Source organism: Silene latifolia, chromosome 7, assembly GCF_048544455.1.
Source record: "Silene latifolia isolate original U9 population chromosome 7, ASM4854445v1, whole genome shotgun sequence".
Lineage (NCBI taxonomy): Eukaryota > Viridiplantae > Streptophyta > Magnoliopsida > Caryophyllales > Caryophyllaceae > Silene > Silene latifolia.
Window position 1 is genome coordinate 23,942,045 of NC_133532.1, and position 20,703 is coordinate 23,962,747.

The 20,703-nt window shown below is 39.0% G+C and overlaps 1 protein-coding gene across 1 annotated transcript; it reads left to right on the forward strand.

Moving 5' to 3' along the window:
- The first annotated feature begins 779 nt into the window (after positions 1 to 779).
- Positions 780 to 17,538, forward strand: LOC141590967 (uncharacterized). The gene is made up of 2 exons (XM_074411470.1): positions 780 to 1,440; positions 17,130 to 17,538. Exons 1-2 carry the CDS (start codon positions 859 to 861, stop codon positions 17,142 to 17,144), a joined length of 597 nt encoding a protein of 198 aa, XP_074267571.1. The 5' UTR covers positions 780 to 858; the 3' UTR covers positions 17,145 to 17,538.
- The last annotated feature ends 3,165 nt before the right edge of the window (positions 17,539 to 20,703 follow it).

Here is a 20,703-nt window from a genome sequence, read left to right on the forward strand (position 1 = left end):
GCCCAAGCCCAATAGGGGCCTCCTCTGGATAAGAAACATATAAGAGTAATTGATGCACAAGATGTTTAGTGATTCTTATGTTGATGTATTGGTGAGGAGGAAAGTATTGGAAAATAATTTATAGCAGAAGGTCTCGGGTTCTATTCCCATATCTAGCCTCTTTTTTTTTTTTTTTTTTGGGTTAAATGGCAACCACCATTTTACATTAGTTCAACATTATAGGCGATATATTTATTTTATCTTCAGAATTTTCATATATTTGTTTACCATGAAAATGCCATTTCAAAAAATAACACTTACGAATATTTTATTACTTCAATTTTTTGATTTAATCTTATTTATCAATTACTCCCTCCATTCAACTCCACACTAACACTATACCATTTTCATCCATTCAAATCCACACTACCACTTTCCTTATTTGGCAAATAATATTCCCATTTTATCCTAATCAAAACTCAATATTTACAAAAAATGTCATTGTTGGCCCACACTAATTTTCCATCAAAACCCACCCTAACCCAATCCAACCCACTAATATTTCCCCTAACCCAATCCAACCCACTAATTACTCCCGCCAAAAAAATCTGAGGCCCACCCCCATATACCCCAAAACCGTTCAAAAAATCCGATGCTTCAACTACCCACATTTACTCTATCCCCTCAACAACCCATTCCCCATTTACTCCCCTCTTCCAGATCCTTCCCCATTAACCCTAATCTCCCTCAATCCTCTCCCTCTCTAATACACGCCGCCTCCAACTTTCTTCTCTCTAAACTTTCAGATCTGTGTTTCAACTTTCACAACTCCCCTCTTCTAGATCCTTCCCCATTACTCTCCAATCTTCATCTTTTTCCATGATGAAAAAGCCACATGCAGATTGTTCCAAAGAGTGCTTGCAATGCGTTCTTGATTGGTACAGTTTTGGTTCATCAGATGATGAATTTGATGAATCGAAATCAGTCCTTAACTCACCTAATCCTAACCATAATGAGTCACCTCCTCCTAATTCACCTCCTCCTACAACTTGTGTCCCTGATTCTTTGAGTCCGGATGATTTAGGGACTCAAGTTGGGGAAACTGAGTTTGACGATCTTGGTTTCTGTGTTCCTTATACGCCTCGCCATGAAGAGAAACATGAGATTGAGGTCGGTGCTGTTGTTGATGATGTTTGTAGATCTCCGGTTGATGATGTTCGGCGATCTCCTCTGAGATCGCCTCTGAAACTTGTAATGGAGCCTCAATCACCAGCCTCAATTAAATATGATGCCATCGTTGCAAGATACACTGAACATATGAAGAATAAGAGGTTAAAGGTCGAAGAGACCGTCGACGTTCCTACTGTCGACGTTACTGTCAGATTTGTTGAGGAGTCAGTTGCCTTCAAAACTTTGAGAGGAGAATGCTTGCAAAATATTCTTCGAAGCCAAAATAGGGAGGTACTTGTCCCATTCTCTTATATTTGATTTTTTTCGTTCATCTATTTTACTGCTGGTGCTGTGCTGTTAGGAATATGTTAGGATTTGATTTGTTATTGTGTTGATTTCATGGTATGCTTTTAGTAAAATGTTAGGATTTGATTTCACTTTTTATGGTATGCTGTTAGTGGTAAAATGAAGGGAGAATTTTGTTGCTGAAATTGTAATTTGTTGCTGAAATTGTAATTTGTTTGATTTTTTAGGATTTGATTTCATTTTTTTTTTTGCTGCTGTAAATTGTAATTTGTTTGATTTGTTTTGGAGTGATGAATTTTGTTTCAACTGGTTTGAATTTTGCATGTATGTACTCGTTTCTGTATTTTGCATTTTTGACTGGTTTGATTTTTGCATGTATGTACTCGTTTCTGTATTGAAATCAGTGGGTTAAACATGATCAACCTTCATTTGTATTTATTCTGTTGATTTCTGTATTTTCATACTGCTGCCAAGTTTTTCTTTCATTTCCCTATATTGCCTGTTTCTACCTGTTGATTTCTGACTGTTGATTTCTGATGAGTTTGATGTATCACTTTCATATATACTTTTATAGCTCCCTTTATACCGTTTTACATACCGTTTCGTGCCTATTATATCATTTATATGCTTTATTTCAATGAATTGTAAATCTTGCCGCTATTTTGTGTTTTGATGCGAAATGACTCGTTATGAGTATGATCAAGCTAAGATTAGCATGGCGGAGACGGCATAGAAGAATACACGAAGCATGGCACGGGAAACGAGGAATCATGAAGACTAGAAGTCAAAGAAGAGAAGAAGGAACCTGTGAGCTAGTTCCTCGATCGAGTCATGCCGACTCGATCGTAGCCGTCCTCGATCGAGTCACCTCGACTCGATCGAGGATCCTTTCTCAGCGGGTTTATTTCCGAATTTCCTAAAACGTTAATCTTTTGTTATAAATTAAAGACTCGGGTTTTATTGTTAACCTACGTTATATTTTGCTAAGTATTCTTTGGAAAACTCTCTTAAGAACCCTAATCTTCCTTTTGTATGGTACTAATCTTTCCTCTTTAATTAAATCATTATTTTATGTTCTTCAATTATTGTTTTCATCTTGCAATTATGTTTTCATCTTTAATCATGTTTGTTGTTGTTATTATAATCATGAGTAGCTAATCCCCTCATCTAGGATGAAGGGGATCTAGGTTAATCAAGAAGGGAAAATCAATTAGTTGCTATTGATATATCATTAAAGTTGTTGTTTGATTGTTGTAATTCTTCTAGTTAATCACTTGAGGCCTGAGTTATTAATTAGTGTAGCGAATCGATCCTATCGCCGACCGGGTTAGAATTGATATAGGCTGCGATAATCAAATAGAAAGTATCTAATCATAGCGACCGCATGTTAGAATCGATCTAAAGGGCATAATGGAGTCGACCGATCTTATGACCTTAAACAACTTGATAGATTTAGTAATTGATTGATAATCCCCGACTGATTGACCTAGTGAACCTAATTCCTAGACTTTTAATAATATTGTTATTCATCCTTTATTTATTGCAATTAGTTTGTTAGAATCAACTCAAAGCAAAACCCCCGAAATTGGTTACTTCTAGACAGTTTAAATACTCTTAGACTAGCTTTTACCGCCTCCCTGTGGATTCGATACCTGTCTTATCGCTAGCTATTCTTGTTAGTCCTGAGATAGTTTTACTTTGATTTGGTAATACGACTTTAGCCACATCAAATTTGGCGTCGTTGCCGGGGAGGCAACAATTGTTTAGTCTTTTTGTGTTTATTTTGTCTTTTTGTCTCAGGGAACCCAGTTCCTTGAGACCGTTCTCACACTTTCTTGTTAGTTCTGTTTATGCCCAGGTCTAATAGGTCCGAGATTATTCCTTTTGATCCTGAACCTGAGAAGACTTTTCGCTACAGACGGAAATTTAATCAAGAAGTGAGTCAAGTAGAAGACTTGAGTATACTTGACGTCGAAACGGCGAGCCCTACAGAGACAAATTGATCGGTCCTACGAAGAGGAAGAGGAAGAAATTCCTATCTCTGATATTCCTATTCCTGAAACTCATGTTCCTGAAACTATCATCATGTCTACCCTAGCCGGTCACTCGAGCCAACCTTAGATTCTATTCCACAAGGTTTCAAGTGCCCACTTCTACCAATGGAACATTCGAGATTCGGCCATCTTACATTAATTTGGTGGAACGAAACATGTTCGGAGGGACATTTGTTGAGGACCCCGCAACGCATATGGAAAAGTTTGTCACTTCTCTTTTGTTCTATCCCATTAACAGTTGGAGTGACACAAGACAAGTTAAGCGGTGCTCTTTCCTTTCTCTCGAAAGATGGAGGCTGAGTGGTTAAGAGATATGGATATGGATACGAAGGAGTTGCAGATGGAATTCCTTGGCTCTTGCTTTCTACAAGAGGTACTTCCCGCCTCAGAAGACTAATGCTTTGAGGAATCAAATTACTAGTTTCAAGCAAGCGGCCCTTTGAAGATTTGAACGAAGCTTGGACTCGCTTCAAGCGTTTAGTTCGATCGTTCCCATCATGGTTTCCCAAAGTGGTTCCTTTGCAACCAGTTTTATAACGGGTTGTTTGACGATCATCGTGCCCTTTTGGATTCATCTGCTAATGGGAGGTTTCAAGATAACACACTAGATGGTGACGCGTGGAAGTTGATTGATCAGATTGCTACCCATACCGCGAGGTATGGAAATCTAGGGAAGCACGCGAGGTCTTGGGGTTGATAGTGCTTTGGCAAAGACACGGTGGAGGCTATTTCGCCAGATTCTTTGAGATGAAGACTACCCAATCATTGGGTAGTAAAAGAGAGTTCATGCTATGAGTCGGCAAGTAGAGGAGACTTGTGCTAGATGCGGTTTAGATGGTCATGGTGCAGGTGATTGTATGAGCACATTTGAGCGGGTTAACGCCTTTCGGGCTTACGGACAAGGTGCACAAGGTACACCTTTCTCTAATTTCTATAATGAAAGAACGAAGGAGCATCCATTCCTTCAATGGTCTAGCCAGAATGTGCAAAACCCAGTGATCACAACCGCAAAAGAATCCTTATATCCCTCCTAACAATCGCGGTAATCAGCAACAAGGGGGATATCAAAGGCAAAATCAAGGAGGCCAGCAATTCAACAATCAATATCGCACCTCCTCAACAAACTCCTCAACAAATTCCTCAACAAGCTCCGAATAATGATATGGCAGAGTTGCGCAATCTTTTGCAACAAACTTTGTCAATGCAGCAGAAGCAGACGGCTCATATTTCTGAGTTGATTGCCCATAACAAGATGCTAGATAATCAAGTGGCTCAGATGGCACTTCAAAACCCATCAAAACAGGCCGTAGGTCTTCCTCCTCAAGGTAAGCAAGCTCATGAGCAAGCTAATGTTATTCGGTGAGGAGCGGTACTTTTTATACGAACCCCGACCCGCAAAGTCTTGAGAATGAAGTGCCCATTACTGTTGATGAAGTCCCTTACATGCATCCCAAAGGATTGGGTAATTTGGAGCTTAGTGATGATGGGAAAGAGCCTGACGAAGTTGAAACACGAGCTGACGATAAAAGTAAAAAAGACGAAAAAGTGAACGCAAAGGTTTCTCGACCGAGTCACAGGCGACTCGATCGAGGATCCACCCAGCTCGATCGAGTCACCCCTGACTCGATCGAGGATCCAATATCGCCAGCCGACGGTGTTTCAAAAGTGGTTTCTAAGGATAAGCAAGCCGAGCCCATAACTATTTCTCTACCTTTTCCTCACCGACAACAAAAATCCAAGCTAGATAAGCAGCTCGGTAAGTTTATGGAGGTCGTGAAGAATCTACAGGTAAGTGTCCCTTTTACTGAATTGATCACTCAAGTGCCGGCTTATGCAAAGTTCATGAAGGAGATTTTGACAAGGAAGAGATCCTTTGACGCGGTAGAAACTATTGCTTACACTCAGAAGTGCAGTGCCATGTTGCCAATTAACTCACCACCGAAATTAAAGGATCCAGGAAGTTTTTCTATCCCTTGTCAAATTGGTCATCTTTCTATTAGTAAAGCTCTTTGTGATTTGGGAGCTAGTGTCAGTGTTATGCCGTATTCTATCTGTAAAAAGTTAAATATGGGTCCGTTGTGATTACTAATATGACACTGCAGATGGCCGATAGAACTGTTAAACACCCTCTGGGGGTGTTAGAGGATGTTCCCGTTCGAATAGGGAAGTTTTTCATCCCCGTTGATTTTGTTGTCATGGACATGGCTGAAGACAACCAGATCCCTATCATCTTGGGCAGACCGTTCTTACATACTGCAGGGGCGGTCATAGATGTTAGGCAAGGGAGATTGACCTTAGCTGTGGGGGATGACACGATTATTTTCAACTTAGAAAAAGCATTGAAAAACCCCATGATAGAAGAGACTTGTCATAGTATAGATGTTGTTGATTTTACTATTGATGAGTGTCTTCCTATGTGTTTTGACAGGATCCTCACGGAGATTGCCCTGGTTTCGATCCGGTGATCAGACGGGTTCATGGAGTCCAGTTCATCGAATTGAGAAGCTTCTAACGGAGAGGAATGCCCACATCGAAGGTATACGAGTTTGGGTGTCACACCTAAGGTAAGCGAGGTAAAGAAACCCGAATTGAAACCCTTCCCTCTCATCTCAAATATGAATTTCTTGATGATTTGTGAGATGAATCCGGTGATTGTCAATGCTAACCTAAATGAAGGTCAACTATCTCGCTTTGTTATTTGTTTTGAGAACTCATAAAAAGGCAATTGGGTATAGCATTGACGATCTCAAAGGTATTAGTCCTGACTTTTGTATGCATAGAATTCACTTGGAAGAAGGCCACAAGCCTAGTGCACAAGGTCAGAGACGACTAAATCCTCCTATGCAGGAGGTGGTAAGAAAAGAGGTACAGAAATTACTTGATCTTTGGTATTATTTTCTCTATTTCGATTCTAAATGGGTCGATCTGTCCAAGTTGTACCTAAGAAGGAGGTACTACAAAGTAGTAAAGAATGATAAAAATGAATTGATTGCTACTAGACTTGTCACAAGATGGAGGATGTGCATTGACTATAGGAAGTTGAACACGGCCACTAAAAAGGACCATTTCCCACTTCCTTACATTGACCAAATGTTAGAGAGATTAGCATGTCATAGTTATTTTACATTTACCTAGATGGCTACTCCGGTTTCTTTGATTACCCATTCATCCCGAGGATCGGGAAAAGACCACTTTCACTTGTCCATATGGTGTATTTGCTTATAGGAGGATGCCCTTTGGTTTATGTAATGCCCTGCTACCTTTCAGCGTTGTATGATGGCCATATTTTCCGATTACATAGAGTCTATCATGGAAGTCTTTATGGATGATTTCAGTGTATATGGTGCGATTTTGATGTTTGCTTGAGAAACTTGACTAAGGTTTTTTGCAGTTTGTGAGGAGAGCAACCTTGTTCTCAATCGGGAAAAGTGCCACTTCATGGTTCTTGAAGGAGTGGTACTCGGTCATTTGGTGTCGGTAAGGGCATTCAAGTGGATAAAGCTAAGGTTGAGGTAATTGAGCAACTCCGTCCCGTACCCGGTTAATGTTAAAAGTGTGCGTAGTTTTCTTGGTCATGCAGGGTTCTATCGCCGCTTTATAAAGGATTTTTCTAAAATTGTTCAACCTCTAACTCGACTTCTTCATAAAGATGCTCCTTTTGTGTTCTTGACAAGTGTGTTCAAGCCTTTGTGAGGATCAAACAAGCACTTATCTCGGCTCCTATTATCCGATCTCCGGATTGGAGCCTTCCTTTTGAGATTATGTGCGATGCCAGTGACTATGCAGTTGGAGCTGTTTTGGGGCAGCGAAAGGACAAGGTGTTACATGCCATTTATTATGCAAGCAAGACTCTCGACGATGCACAAATCAACTATGCTACTACAGAGAAGGAGCTTCTTGCAGTTGTCTATTCTTTAGACAAATTTAGAGCTTATCTTGTTGGTTCTAAAGTTATTGTACACTTTGACCATGCGGACTTTAAAATATCATTAACCAAACAAGAGGCTAAACCTAGACTTATTAGATGGATTTTATTATTGCAAGAATTTGATTTGGAAATCCGTGATAAGTCCGGTCTTTGAAAATGTTGTTGCGAATCATTTGTCCAGATTGAGATTCTCAGGAAGAGAGATTTTGCCCATCGATGATTCTTTTCCAGACGACCATCTTCTAGCTGTAGCTGCAAATACCCCATGGTTTGCAGATTATGCCAACTATCTGGTAGGAGGTACACTTCATCTTGATTTATCTTATCAGCAGAAGAAGAGGTTCATGCATGATGTGAAAAGGTACTTCTGGGACGATCCCTATCTGTTCCGAGAGTGTGCTGATGGTATATACAGACGATGTATCCCAGAGGGTGAGGTACATGCCATCCTTTCTCATTGTCACTCTTCTTCATATGGTGGTCATCATGGTCCTTCTAGGACATTTGCTATGGTAATGCAATCGGGTTTTTATTGGCCTACTATCCTTAAGGATGCTACTAACTTTGTTCGTTCTTGTGATGCTTGTCAAAGAACTGGCAATATCTCGCAAAGGCATGAGATGCCTCAAACTGGAATTTCCGAAGTAGAGATTTTTGATGTTTGGGGCATTGATTACCAAGGGTCGTTCCCTACATCTTTTGGGAACCAATACATATTAGTAGCAGTAGATTATGTTTCTAAATGGGTGGAGGCAATTGCCACCCCCACTTGTGATGCTAAATCTGTTGTTAAGTCTTTTGAAGACTATCTTTCCACGGTTTGGAGTGCCCGCGCAGTGATCGGTGATGGAGGCAAGCATTTCAATGAGCGTCATCTCAATTCTCTCATGAAGAAGTATGGCGTTACACACCGAAGAGGACTGGCTTATCATCCTCAAACCAGTGGACAAGTAGAAGTTTCCAACAGAGAGCTGAAACATATCTTGGAAAAGGTGGTAAGCAAGAATAGAAAGGATTGGAGTCGGAAGCTCGATGATACTTTGTGGGCTTAAATCGCCTTCAAAACGCCGATTGGCACCTCACCTTACCGACTTGTCTATGGCAAGTCTTGTCATTTACCTGTGGAGCTTGAGTATAGGGCTATGTGGGCCATTAACGAGCTGAATATGGATCCCTCTTTGGCGGGTGAGAAACGACTGATGCGAGTTGAATGAGCTAGATGAATTTATTTGCATGCCTATGATGGTGCTCAAGTATACAAGGAGCGGACGAAGAAGTGGCATGACAAGCATATCTTGCAAAGAGAATTTCATGTTGGTGAGAAAGTTCTCTTGTTTAACTCTCGTTTGCGCTTGTTTCCAGGTAAATTGAAGAGTAGATGGTCCGGACCGTTCATTTATTCTTGATGTGAACAAATTTGGGTCGATTACATCTGCATTCGACACGGAAAGACCTTCAAAGTGAATGGGCAACGCTTGAAAACGTACTATGAAGGTGCTTTCGTGGGGATCATAGAGGCTCTTGACCTCTTCCCCATTGATTCTTCTCATTGATGAAGAATTACGGTCGTGCGGGACCGCAAAAAAAAACCACCCCTACCGAGAGGCGGCTCGGATTTTGTAAATCATTAGTTTGTAATTAGGATTTAAATTCGCGTATTGCTTTTGTTTTTATGTTTCTTTGAACTTTGAGAGGCGAGGAGAGGGTACTTGATATGATTTCAAGTGTCTTTTGCAGGAATTTTGACGGGATTTGAAGCTATGAGTAACAAACGACGAAGAAAGGAGCCCCAGACTACTTCCTCGATCGAGTCGGTGCGACTCGATCGAGGAACCTATCGCTTCGATCGAGTCATTGCGACTCGATCGAGGAACTGAGCGAGAATTAAGAAAAGTTTAAAGCGAGAGTTGGGTAGTCCTGAAATTGGATCCTCGATCGAGTCATTGCGACTCGATCGAGGAACCAAAATAAACCCGTTCGCGTTTTGTTTTTGCCGGTTTTGTGTTTAATTGCTCTCATTTCCTTCACTTTCCTTCTTCCTTTTTCGACATAATCCCTGCATACTTCCTCCTCTACTACTCATTCTCTCTATTTTCTTCATCAATCATCATCAAAACTCACTTACAATTTGTGCTTTCCTGCTTATTACTTGATTGAATCATTCTCTTGTGCTTATTTTCTCCATTCTATTGCTTAAACTACCAAGGTAAGTCGCGATTTGGTCTTTGTATGTCTCGAAAATTTGGATTTTTCTTGCTTAAATCTTGAGTTTATTGTATTCAATCTTCCATTGCTAGTATACAATTGCTATTTCCTTGCTTTCTAGCCCCTTACATGTTGAAATTCATGCCTAATTTGCTAATTTGGGAATTAGGGTTCTTCAAAATCCGGGTAGAAATTTTGCATTAAATTGGTTAGAATTGTATTCTATTGCTAGGAATCTTCAATATTTGATACATACTCATGTTCCCCTAAGTTTTTGGATGCTTTCATTGTCATTTGGAGTCTTAAAAATTGTTTTTTCGGACCCATGAGTGCCAAAACCGGGACTGTTTTCTGACATTGTTGGAGTTTAATTTTCTACTTGCTCTTATGTAGATAATGTCGACTTCCAGGCAAGGAAATAAGCGGACTAGAGAAAGGAGAGCACCGGTTCAACAACCCGAAGTAATTCTGAGGAGGTGTGTCTTGAGAGGATGATTTGTCTCCCTTAGACGATTATCCGTTTATCGAATTTCGTGACAAAGTGCGAATGACAGAGGTTTGTGTATCTGTTATCCAAGTCTATGAGTGCCACTCGATGTGTTGATAGGAAAATTTTGCACACTTTGAAGATAGACGACATTATGTTTGGCATGTTTAATGAAATCGGGTTGTAGGGTCTTTTCACGCTCCACGAGTTATCTTACCCTGCCCTAACTCTTGAATTTCGAGCTCGATACTTATTTCCCCGGTGATCACCTAATCGATTTTGTTTGCTTAATGTTGAACGGTCTTTAACCTTTGGCCGTATTTCTGAAATCTTGGAGTTGGATAAGCATCTTTGAAGGGGACTTGTATGGTGTTGGTGGGTTGTCCGCCGTTCGTTATTTTCCATTGTTTTACTGGTTATATGGATGCGGACGTCGGTGCTATGGCTTTGTTAGATGTCCAACACGTTTGTCTTCGTCTGTTTTTGAGGTATCCGAGTTATTTTTTTGTATGGTCGGATCGATAAGAGCAAGACCTCCACTATTGAGGTCTTAATACTTGATAGTTACTTGAATCCTTTTAGGGAGGAGACATTCAATTCTCCCCAGCTCTTGTGTGTTCAAGCATTTGATAGGGCGATTGGGAGGTACGGGAACCTCGATTGTGGTGCTCTTATCACCAAGATTGCTAGGTCATTTGTGACTTTGAGGGTGATGACCCATATGAGCCCATGGCCGACTATTATTGATTGTTGATGATGACCACCTTCGCTATGACATTTCCTATATTGATATTAAGAATGGGAAGGACCATTCTTTGGAGGGTCCGAGGTGAGTCGTACATGCTTCTTCCTTGCGCCCGTTTGCCACTCGTTGACCCCCTCGAGGAGAGTACGGCTGTGGTGCGACCCCCACCCGTTACTTATCCGATTCGAGGATCTTTTGGTTACTTTTCCCGGGTCTAGCACTACCACCACCACCGGCGGCGCCGGAGACGTCGTGCACCCACTACCCATCCGCTGGTTCCTACCGGCCGCTCCTCCTCCACCTCCTTCCGCCTATCCCACTTCAAAGGCTATGCTCCAGTGTTACCATTTTGATCCGTCGTTGAACGGGAAGTGAGGATGCATCTGGCATCAACACCGCTTTGACAGAGAGAAGGATGTGGGAACGGATGGAGGCTATGACTTTAGCTTTGGGGACGGTATGGCGGTGTGTCACCTTCTTACTACACTACTCCCGGTGACGACAGTAGTGTGTTTCATCTTTACGGAGTGACTCCTACTGAGTTTGGACAGTTTAGCACCGAGTTTGGTGCATTAGGCCGTCCTTTCTACACTCCAGTCCGCCCCTCTCACCTACTACATTTTCGGGAGGACATCGGCATCCCTTGTTCCCGAGAGAGGCCCATTCGGCCGCTTTTTTGCTTCTACTTCCACCGCTGCACGCTCATCTTTGGAGGCACTCGTGGTCGCAGCCGTGTTAGGAGACCCACTCGTGGTAGTAGAGGCCGTGGCGCATGATGCCGTTCCGATCCCGAGCTTATGTCCTTATATGCTTTGATATTGATGATTTTGATGATGCTTCGGAGCCAGAGTGACGGTGGTCACTACATCCCTCTCTTTTCATTTGGTTTGGGGAGGCTCTTGCATTACAAATTTGGTATTATCTTTCTTGTTTTGTTTTATTGCATTTCTTTTTACCCTCTTTCCTTTATTAGTAGTGTCCTATAGGTTCTTTGGTTTTTCGTGTGATTGTTATCTTTGTAGAGGCGTCACAATGAGGACACTTTGTGACATTTAGGTTTGGGGAGTGTGTTTATTCCGTTGTGTGCTTTTATTTATTATTGTGTGAAAAAAAAAATTTCAAAAAAAATTGAAAAATTAGAAAATCCAAAAACATGTCTTTTGTTTACTTTTGTTTATTTTGAGTCGAGTCATGGTGAATTGTATAGCAATGATGATAACTTGCTTTGTCTTTGCATTTGAGTCTCATTTAGTTGTCCATGTACGTTGTTTTGACCTGTTAGCTATGATGAACAAAGCTCTTTACTCAAGTCTTGACCGTCACAATATGCCTTATGCCGAGTAGACTTGACTTTATTTTGTTGGTAAACCACTTAAATTTCTGAAGTCTTTAGAGCTTCCTAGGCCGGGAACATTAATAAACCGGTCTCATTGTTATTTAGGCTAATGAGTGTGGTCTCCTTGTGGTATATGTAATATCAAAGCGCATAAGTGTGACATTAGTTTCTTAGCTTTTGCGCGTTCATTTGATTAAGTACATGTGGATAGGCGATTCTCATTGTTCAAATAAGCCTTACATTACCCAGTTTTGTTAGCCCGTTTGAACCATGTAGCCATTTTATATCCTATTTCTTAGCTACATTCTAGAATTTGCCTACCTTTTTCGGGACGATCATGATTGCTTGAGCCTTATTGTTATAGCTACTTTGGTTGGGTTGGGACTTTATTTGTCATGTGGGTAGTAGCTATCTTTTTGTAACAATTGTGTGACCTCTTATGTTGAAAAAGAGAAGTATTATGAAGCAGCTAGAAAAAAAAATGAAAGTCTCGAAAGAAAGAAAAGAGAAAAAAAAAAAAAAAAAAAGAAAAAAAAAAAGAGAAAAAAAGAAGAAGAAAAAGTTTCGAAAAAAAAAGAAAAGATTCAAAAGAGAAAAGAAGAGAAAAAATGTATGCTTCATTCAGTTTTGTTAGGAGGTCGTGTGTGGTAATTACTGGAGTCTAATGCACATTTGGAGAGCCTTTACATTTCTCTCATATGTTGTCAAAGTTGAGATTATTTCTCCAGTTGGATGTTTGATTTATTACTTATTAGTTTTGGCTATTGGTCTAGAGCTGCGACTACCGTCTGAGCCCCACATATCCATACGTGCTTTTGCACAAGCCACTTCTATACCCATGCCACTTTACCACCATTTACGTCACGATACATGTACTTGGTCTGTTTCGTGAATGCGTATTAGTAGGAGAATCTCTTATCACATTAGATTGCATGCATATCTCATAAGTTGAGTGAGTGTCTTATTTCTTTCTATCTTACATAAATCACCCATTATGAGTGCATGAGTGAAACCGCGAGAATCCGACAAAATGGTCTTGCAAGGTTGAAAAGTGTTTGGTTGAGTCTCGGTATCATGTCACATCTTGAGTAAGAGCTGCGTGAGTCTATTACCCGTGCTTTTTGAATTTGTTTTATTAGCACAACATCGGTCATTACTTTGTTATAGATATGGACAATTTGAGTCTTGTATGTGCCTAGACATTTGCTCGAGTTATTCATTCACCATATGTTTGTTGTTCTTTGTTTGGTCTGACTGCTTTGCTTGAGGACAAGCAAAGGTTTGGTTTGGGGAGTTTGATGTATCACTTTCATATATACTTTTATAGCTCCCTTTATACCGTTTCGTGCCTATTATATCATTTATATGCTTTATTTCAATGAATTGTAAATCTGCCGCTATTTTGTGTTTTGATGCGAAATGACTGTTATGAGTATGATCAAGCTAAGATTAGCATGGCGGAGACGGCATAGAAGAATACACGAAGCATGGCACGGGAAACGAGGAATCATGAAGACTAGAAGTCAAAGAAGAGAAGAAGGAACATGTGAGCTAGTTCCTCGATCGAGTCACTGCTTGACTCGATCGGCGCGGTAAATCCTCGATCGAGTCACCTCGACTCGATCGAGGATCCTTTCTCAGCGGGTTTATTTCCGGAATTTCCTAAAACGTTAATCTTTTGTTATAAATTAAAGACTCGGGTTTTATTGTTAACCTACGTTATATTTTGCTAAGTATTCTTTGGAAAACTCTCTTAAGAACCCTAATCTTCCTTTTGTATGGTACTAATCTTTCCTCTTTAATTAAATCATTATTTTATGTTCTTCAATTATTGTTTTCATCTTGCAATTATGTTTTCATCTTTAATCATGTTTGTTGTTGTTATTATAATCATGAGTAGCTAATCCCCTCATCTAGGATGAAGGGGATCTAGGTTAATCAAGAAGGGAAAATCAATTAGTTGCTATTGATATATCATTAAAGTTGTTGTTTGATTGTTGTAATTCTTCTAGTTAATCACTTGAGGCCTGAGTTATTAATTAGTGTAGCGAATCGATCCTATCGCCGACCGGGTTAGAATTGATATAGGCTGCGATAATCAAATAGAAAGTATCTAATCATAGCGACCGCATGTTAGAATCGATCTAAAGGGCATAATGGAGTCGACCGATCTTATGACCTTAAACAACTTGATAGATTTAGTAATTGATTGATAATCCCCGACTGATTGACCTAGTGAACCTAATTCCTAGACTTTTAATAATATTGTTATTCATCCTTTATTTATTGCAATTAGTTTGTTAGAATCAACTCAAAGCAAAACCCCCGAAATTGGTTACTTCTAGACAGTTTAAATACTCTTAGACTAGCTTTTACCGCCTCCCTGTGGATTCGATACCTGTCTTATCGCTAGCTATTCTTGTTAGTCCTGAGATAGTTTTACTTTGATTTGGTAATACGACTTTAGCCACATCAGTTATGTTGCCTGTTTCTACCTCAGTGAAGTCCATTATGGACTGAGAGTTGGCTCAATGATATAAATACCTTACTGGTTTGAGAGCTACAAAAATTTGAAACACTTGTTAATCCTAAATGGCCATAATTTGAAGTAGTAAAGTCACCACATGGTCTACCATTGAATGAGTGTGTGTGCTTGTCCATTTAAATTGCAGTAATAGCTCCATGATATCACCACCTTAATGGTTTGAGAGCACTGTCTGTTGTTGCCTGGTTGATTACTGTTTTTTTGTGGACATAGCATGGTCTACCTTCTATGGGTGTGTGTGTAGGAGGCATTACCACTTAACATAATTCAATGATGAGGCCTATTAGGCCTGAGAGTTATGTGGCTCAGTGATGATGAAACCTTAATGGTTTGAGAGCACTTTAGATTTTATGCATTGACAGTACCATAGTGGCCATTTTGTTGAAGTTTTTAAGCCACCACATGGTCTATAAATGAATGTCTGACTGTGTGTTAAACATGATCAACCTTCATTTGTGTGTGTAGGAAGGCTTAAGACTTGACACAACTCAATAATGAGGCCAATTAGGCCTGAGAGTTGATGTTTAATTTAACTTAAAACTGAAGTTAACTTAAAGCTTTGAACTAAACATTGCATTCTTCACATACATTTCAAAAGTTTCATTGCATTAGAACGTCTTGCATTACATTGTTCATAATTTGATTACATGTTAAACATATCTTAATATAGAAATGTTTATACTGTAAACAAATGTCATAAAAATTGGACATCCTAATTCATTACTTAGATATTCTAAACAACTATTCACATAACATTGTTTGACCTAATTCATTCCTAATTCACCCATCAAGTACTCTAGGCCTTCTGTTTGACCTATCTCTTGTAAAAACCCAATACTTTCCCTGACCAGTTCTTCATTAACCTCCAAATTTCTTGGTAATATACCAAGGGCAGCAACCAATTTCTTGGTAATTAAAGAAATTAATTTATTTATTTTTCTCGCCTTTATTACACACTTTTTCAACAACCACTTTCTTATAGATTTTACCTGGTTCATTCCGGATCCTTAACTCTATTTCGGTTTTTAAAAATCGTTTTAATCTTTTCTCTCGATTTAAATTTTAAGTTTTTATAAAAGAAAGACGGAATTTGATTTTAAAACCCCTAAGTTCAACTTGACTTTCCATTACATTTTCATTCTCCCTTTTTGTTTTTCATCTTCCCTTTTTTTATTCGCATTTTGAGGCGTGCGTTCACCCATGGACGGTTCGAAAGGATGATTCATGTCAGCCGACCCCAAATCATTTTGGGATTAAGGCTCTGATGTTGTTGTTGTATACCAAGGGCAGCAAGATGATCCTTACCCATGTGGGGAATTGCAAAGTCATTATGACCTTTAGCTTTCATTATCGCAACCATTACTGACAGAAGTGTTAGGAAAACCTTGTTGAGTTTGTAATGATCATAATCAACATATGCTTGCATGACTGAATTGACTAATTCATCAACTGATTTGGCTGCTTCTTTGGAGTGTAAGGCTTGTAATGCTCTAAAATAACCAAGATCATTAACATTTAAATCTGGTGAGTTAGGAGGTTGAAAAATTAGCTGAATATTGAAACCTTCTGAATTTGCAACTGCCATGAATTCTGGGTCATTGTTCTTTATGTGAGGCCTTGCATTATCTTGTTGAATGTAAATGTTTTTACTTGCTCCTTCAGGCCACTTTGTCTTGATAGCTGGTATGACTTGTTCTATGATGCATTCTCTTGTTACTTGTTTTGTAATAGAGTCAATAGGCTTTGTCTCCATTGTACCCCTTGGCCTGTTTCTACTTGACCTTGTTGCTGGTTGCTGTTTTGTGAAAGGGAACATTCCAATTTTCCCATCAAATAACAACTCCCCATCCTCTGAATAAATAGGTCTACATACTGCACACATAAACATAACTTTTGTGATATACCTCTTGGATTGACAACTCCTATATGGTAGCTCTTCCCCGTCAACCACATAAAATTTGTGACCATCATAAGAAATGTAAAACCACTTCTCATCCATGTGGATTATATGGCTCATTTCTAGAAATTTTATTTTTGTGATTGGCATTGCATTAAGATCTACAAAATCTGCTGCAACATGTTTAACTATTAAGCACTTCAAAGCATGTTTTAGCCTTTGGTACTTGTTTGCATCCGTGAGGTGAGGATGGAGTGGGCTTGAATGTGGTTTTAATAAACCTTGGCATACCCAAGAGTGGACTGTCCCAATACTTACTCCTGTATTTTTTTAGACTCTTTCCATAGTGTCTTTTTGACCCCATTCCAATGTTTTTATATGTTCAACATCAGGTAGTAGTCTTTTCCTATTCTTGTTACCCATTCTTTTGCTCTTGACATCTAATGCTTGACCCACTTCCCTTGTTACTTTTGCAAGTTTCCAAATGTTTGAGATAGTTTTGTTCTTCACACCAAACCTGAGAGCAGCTTCCTTCATATCACCACGGGTGAGCTTCCCTTGTTTCGATTGCTGAAGCAAATAGATTGCCACTTCATGCCTGGAATCTTCAGAGAGGCATTTGTCACCCATTGATTGAAGATTGTGTAATTTTTAACTTTTAGTTTTGTAATTTATGGTTGAAGGACTGTAATTTTTTTGGAGAACTTTTTTTTTCAGACTGTATTTGATTCTCTGTTAGAGAAGCTGTAAAAATTTGTGGTGTAAAAATTTGTGGTGTAAGCAGTTTCAGTACTTAACTAAGACAGGTTTATCCATATGCAAATTGTGAGTTGATGTTTTTTGGGGGGAAACTGAAAAAAACAGCTCATTTGGTGGGCTTTTTAAACACTTGTAATTTTTGGTGGGAAGTTTAATCCCTAATTGTATTGGTAATCCAATCTACTTTTCAACTAATAAAGCAGATTTTTCATAAACCTATTGTACTTTTATTCATTGTTTATTTCTTTCTTAAAACTTGTGCAAATTAGATAGTGTTAGTGTGGAGTTGAATGAAGGGAGTATTATTTTACAAAAAAAAATGGTAATAATCGAGCTAAATGGAAGAATACATCAATAATATGATTTGTTTATATATCTTAAATGCATTACGATGATACGCCGTATAATGTTTCTGGATTTTATTAGTTCAACATGCCTAATAAATTTCGCTTTTAAATTTCAAATACTCGATAATTTATAATTTAATACTACGCCGCTGCCAAGTACTAAAGGCACCAAATACTATTATGTCTGCATTCGTAAGGCGTGGAAATTATGAGATGTTTATGACAAGGGTCTTCATAAAATACATCAAAAATTATGATTGCATATAACCCGAAAAATATGAGACGATTATAACATGGGCCTTTATATAACATTTGGAACAGGGCCTCAGAATACTATTGGCCGCCCCTGACACCAAGGGATGTCGTCCTAAATATCCCTTGTCAACTCATCCATAACTATAGCAAAGAGAAACGGACTAAGCGCGGAACCTTGATGCACTCCAGTGATAATGGGAAAAATTCTTCCATTCTCCCAACATTAGTGCGAACACTTGCACTAACCCCCTCATACATGAGGTCAATATATTTTCGAGAGACACCCTTTCTCGCCAAAGCCCACCAAAGTACTTCTCTCGATACCATATCATATGCCTTTTTCAAGTCAATAAAAACCATATGCAGGTCTCTCTTCTTGTCCCGATGACCGGTGTTCTATCAACTGTCTCATGATAAAAATCGCATCATAGTCGATCTCCCAGGCATAAATCCAAATTGGTTATCCGAGATGTGTACACATTTCCTAAGCCTTTGCTCCATTATCCGCTCCAATAACTTCATCGTATGACTCATAAGTTTAATTTCCCGGTAATTAGAGCACTCTTGAACATCACCTTTATTCTTATACAAAGGGACAAGAGTGCTTCTCCTCCAAACTGATGGCATCTTGTTGCTCCTCCAAATCTTGTTGAAGAGCATGGTTAGCCATTCGATTCCTCTCTCCCCTAAGCACCTCCAAACTTCTATGGGTATACCATCCGGTCCCTCTGCTTTCTTTGATCCCATCTTCCTTAACGCCTTTCTAACTTCGCTCTTTTGTATTCTACGCACAAATTCCCGATTAACCATGTTTGGTGTTACTTGTACATCCCCAAAACCTTGCTCCTAATGTCCCTTGAATAAAGTATCAAAGTAAGAACTTCATCTAGCCTTTATTTCGTTATCCTGAACCAGAACTTTGTCGTTCATATCTTTCACACACCTAACTCTCCCAATATCCCTCGTCTTCTGGTCTCTTATGCGGGCTAGTTTATAGATATCCTTCTCTCCTTCTCTTGTGTCCAACCAAGTTTGGAACGAACGCGTCAGCAATTGCACACAACAAGAACTAGGGTTTTCTTTTTAATATCACGTTGTAAATAATAATACAAAGATCTCCTTATATAGGAGTAATAACCGACTAAAAACGACAGCCATGATATACCTAAAACGAACTTTCCTAAAACGATAAAAGCTGTCAATTGCCCTATTCTTACTGGTAAGCAATTAGGAAATAAACTAATAAAATACTTATTCTGAAATTATACTTCTAAATAATAAAATAATAATATCTATCTCCGAGATTAGTCTAGGATTTCGTGCCAAAGTTATATGTAATTAGAGCGTTGATAAACTCATCATCTATGTACTATATACCTCATTAGTAATGGATAACCATTAATTCACCCCCCCCTATCTTTATCTATTTTCTCATTTTACTCTAAGTTCTCTCTACAATTTCTTATTCTACTATATTATACTCCCTCCATATCAATTCAAAGGTAACATGGTAAAATTGGGGAAACCAAGAAAAGAGGGTAAAAGTGGGGGCAAAAGAGGAAAGCAAGCTGAAAATGCCAAAATATACACAAGGACTATTAACATTAAGTAGAAAGTTAATCAATCCCATAAACAAACTACCCACTTGCCTAAACACTACACCAACATCTAAGTGCGTGGGAAATGTTTGGCCATATTTTGATTTTGGCGCCTTTCCTTTTTAAACGTACCACACCACACTATTACATCACTTATTACATCACATATTACACCGTTAATCAAATATTACACCTATACGTTAGTGCAAAACTACACAATAACCAACTTCTCTATTTTTTCTCCTTATCTTCATCTTCCTTTTCACCACCAAAAACCATCATCCTTTTTTACTTAACCTGAAAAAAACCAACAAAAGAGTCAGTAGAAAAAAACACATTATTAATGGGAAAAATCAACTTAACAATTGATGAAAAGGATGAAATCTCATTTTTTTGTTGGCTAATTCAGCCAAAGGTGTCCCTTTTAAAGGAAAAATTTCTGAAGCGGCAGCCAAATGGTCCGTCACTCGGAAGACGATTTGGTTATGGTGGAGTAAAGAGAAAGAGAAGATCTTAGCTGAGAAAGCAATCCACTTACCATCACATCGGTTGGCAACACAAATAAACCAAAAATGCCTATCAATATTGAGATGATAAAGAGCTTGCCATTCAAGAACCGTTCATCAATTCATAAAATAGACAAAAAAACTAAAAGTTGGACATGGTACGGTCCAATGTTGGGTCGAAAAAGGTGAATTAAAAAGACATAGCAACCCAATACACCCAGCCTTGACAGATTCAAATAAAATGCAAAGGCTTTTGTTTTCAGTTACCTCAATTTATGAGACATTGGTCAAAATCTCATCAAATTCAAAGATATATCACGTCAAATTCACATTGACGAGAAGTAGTTTTACCTAACAACAATGACGGATACTTACTACATCGTTCCATGTGAAGATGAACCATATCGTTCATGTCAATCAAAGAGGTACATAACCAAAGTCATATTCATGTGTGCTGTGGCCATGCCAGTTTATGGAGAAAATGGTGACCTTCTTTTTTATGGGAAAATAAGAGTATGGCCTTTCATTGAACATGTGCCAGCAGCAAGGAAATCAAAACATATGGAGGCAGGCACAATAATGACAA

Bases quoted from the DNA above. Each gene is read 5' to 3' on its own strand.
- LOC141590967 (XM_074411470.1), top strand. From the start codon at position 859: ATGATGAAAAAGCCACATGCAGATTGTTCCAAAGAGTGCTTGCAATGC.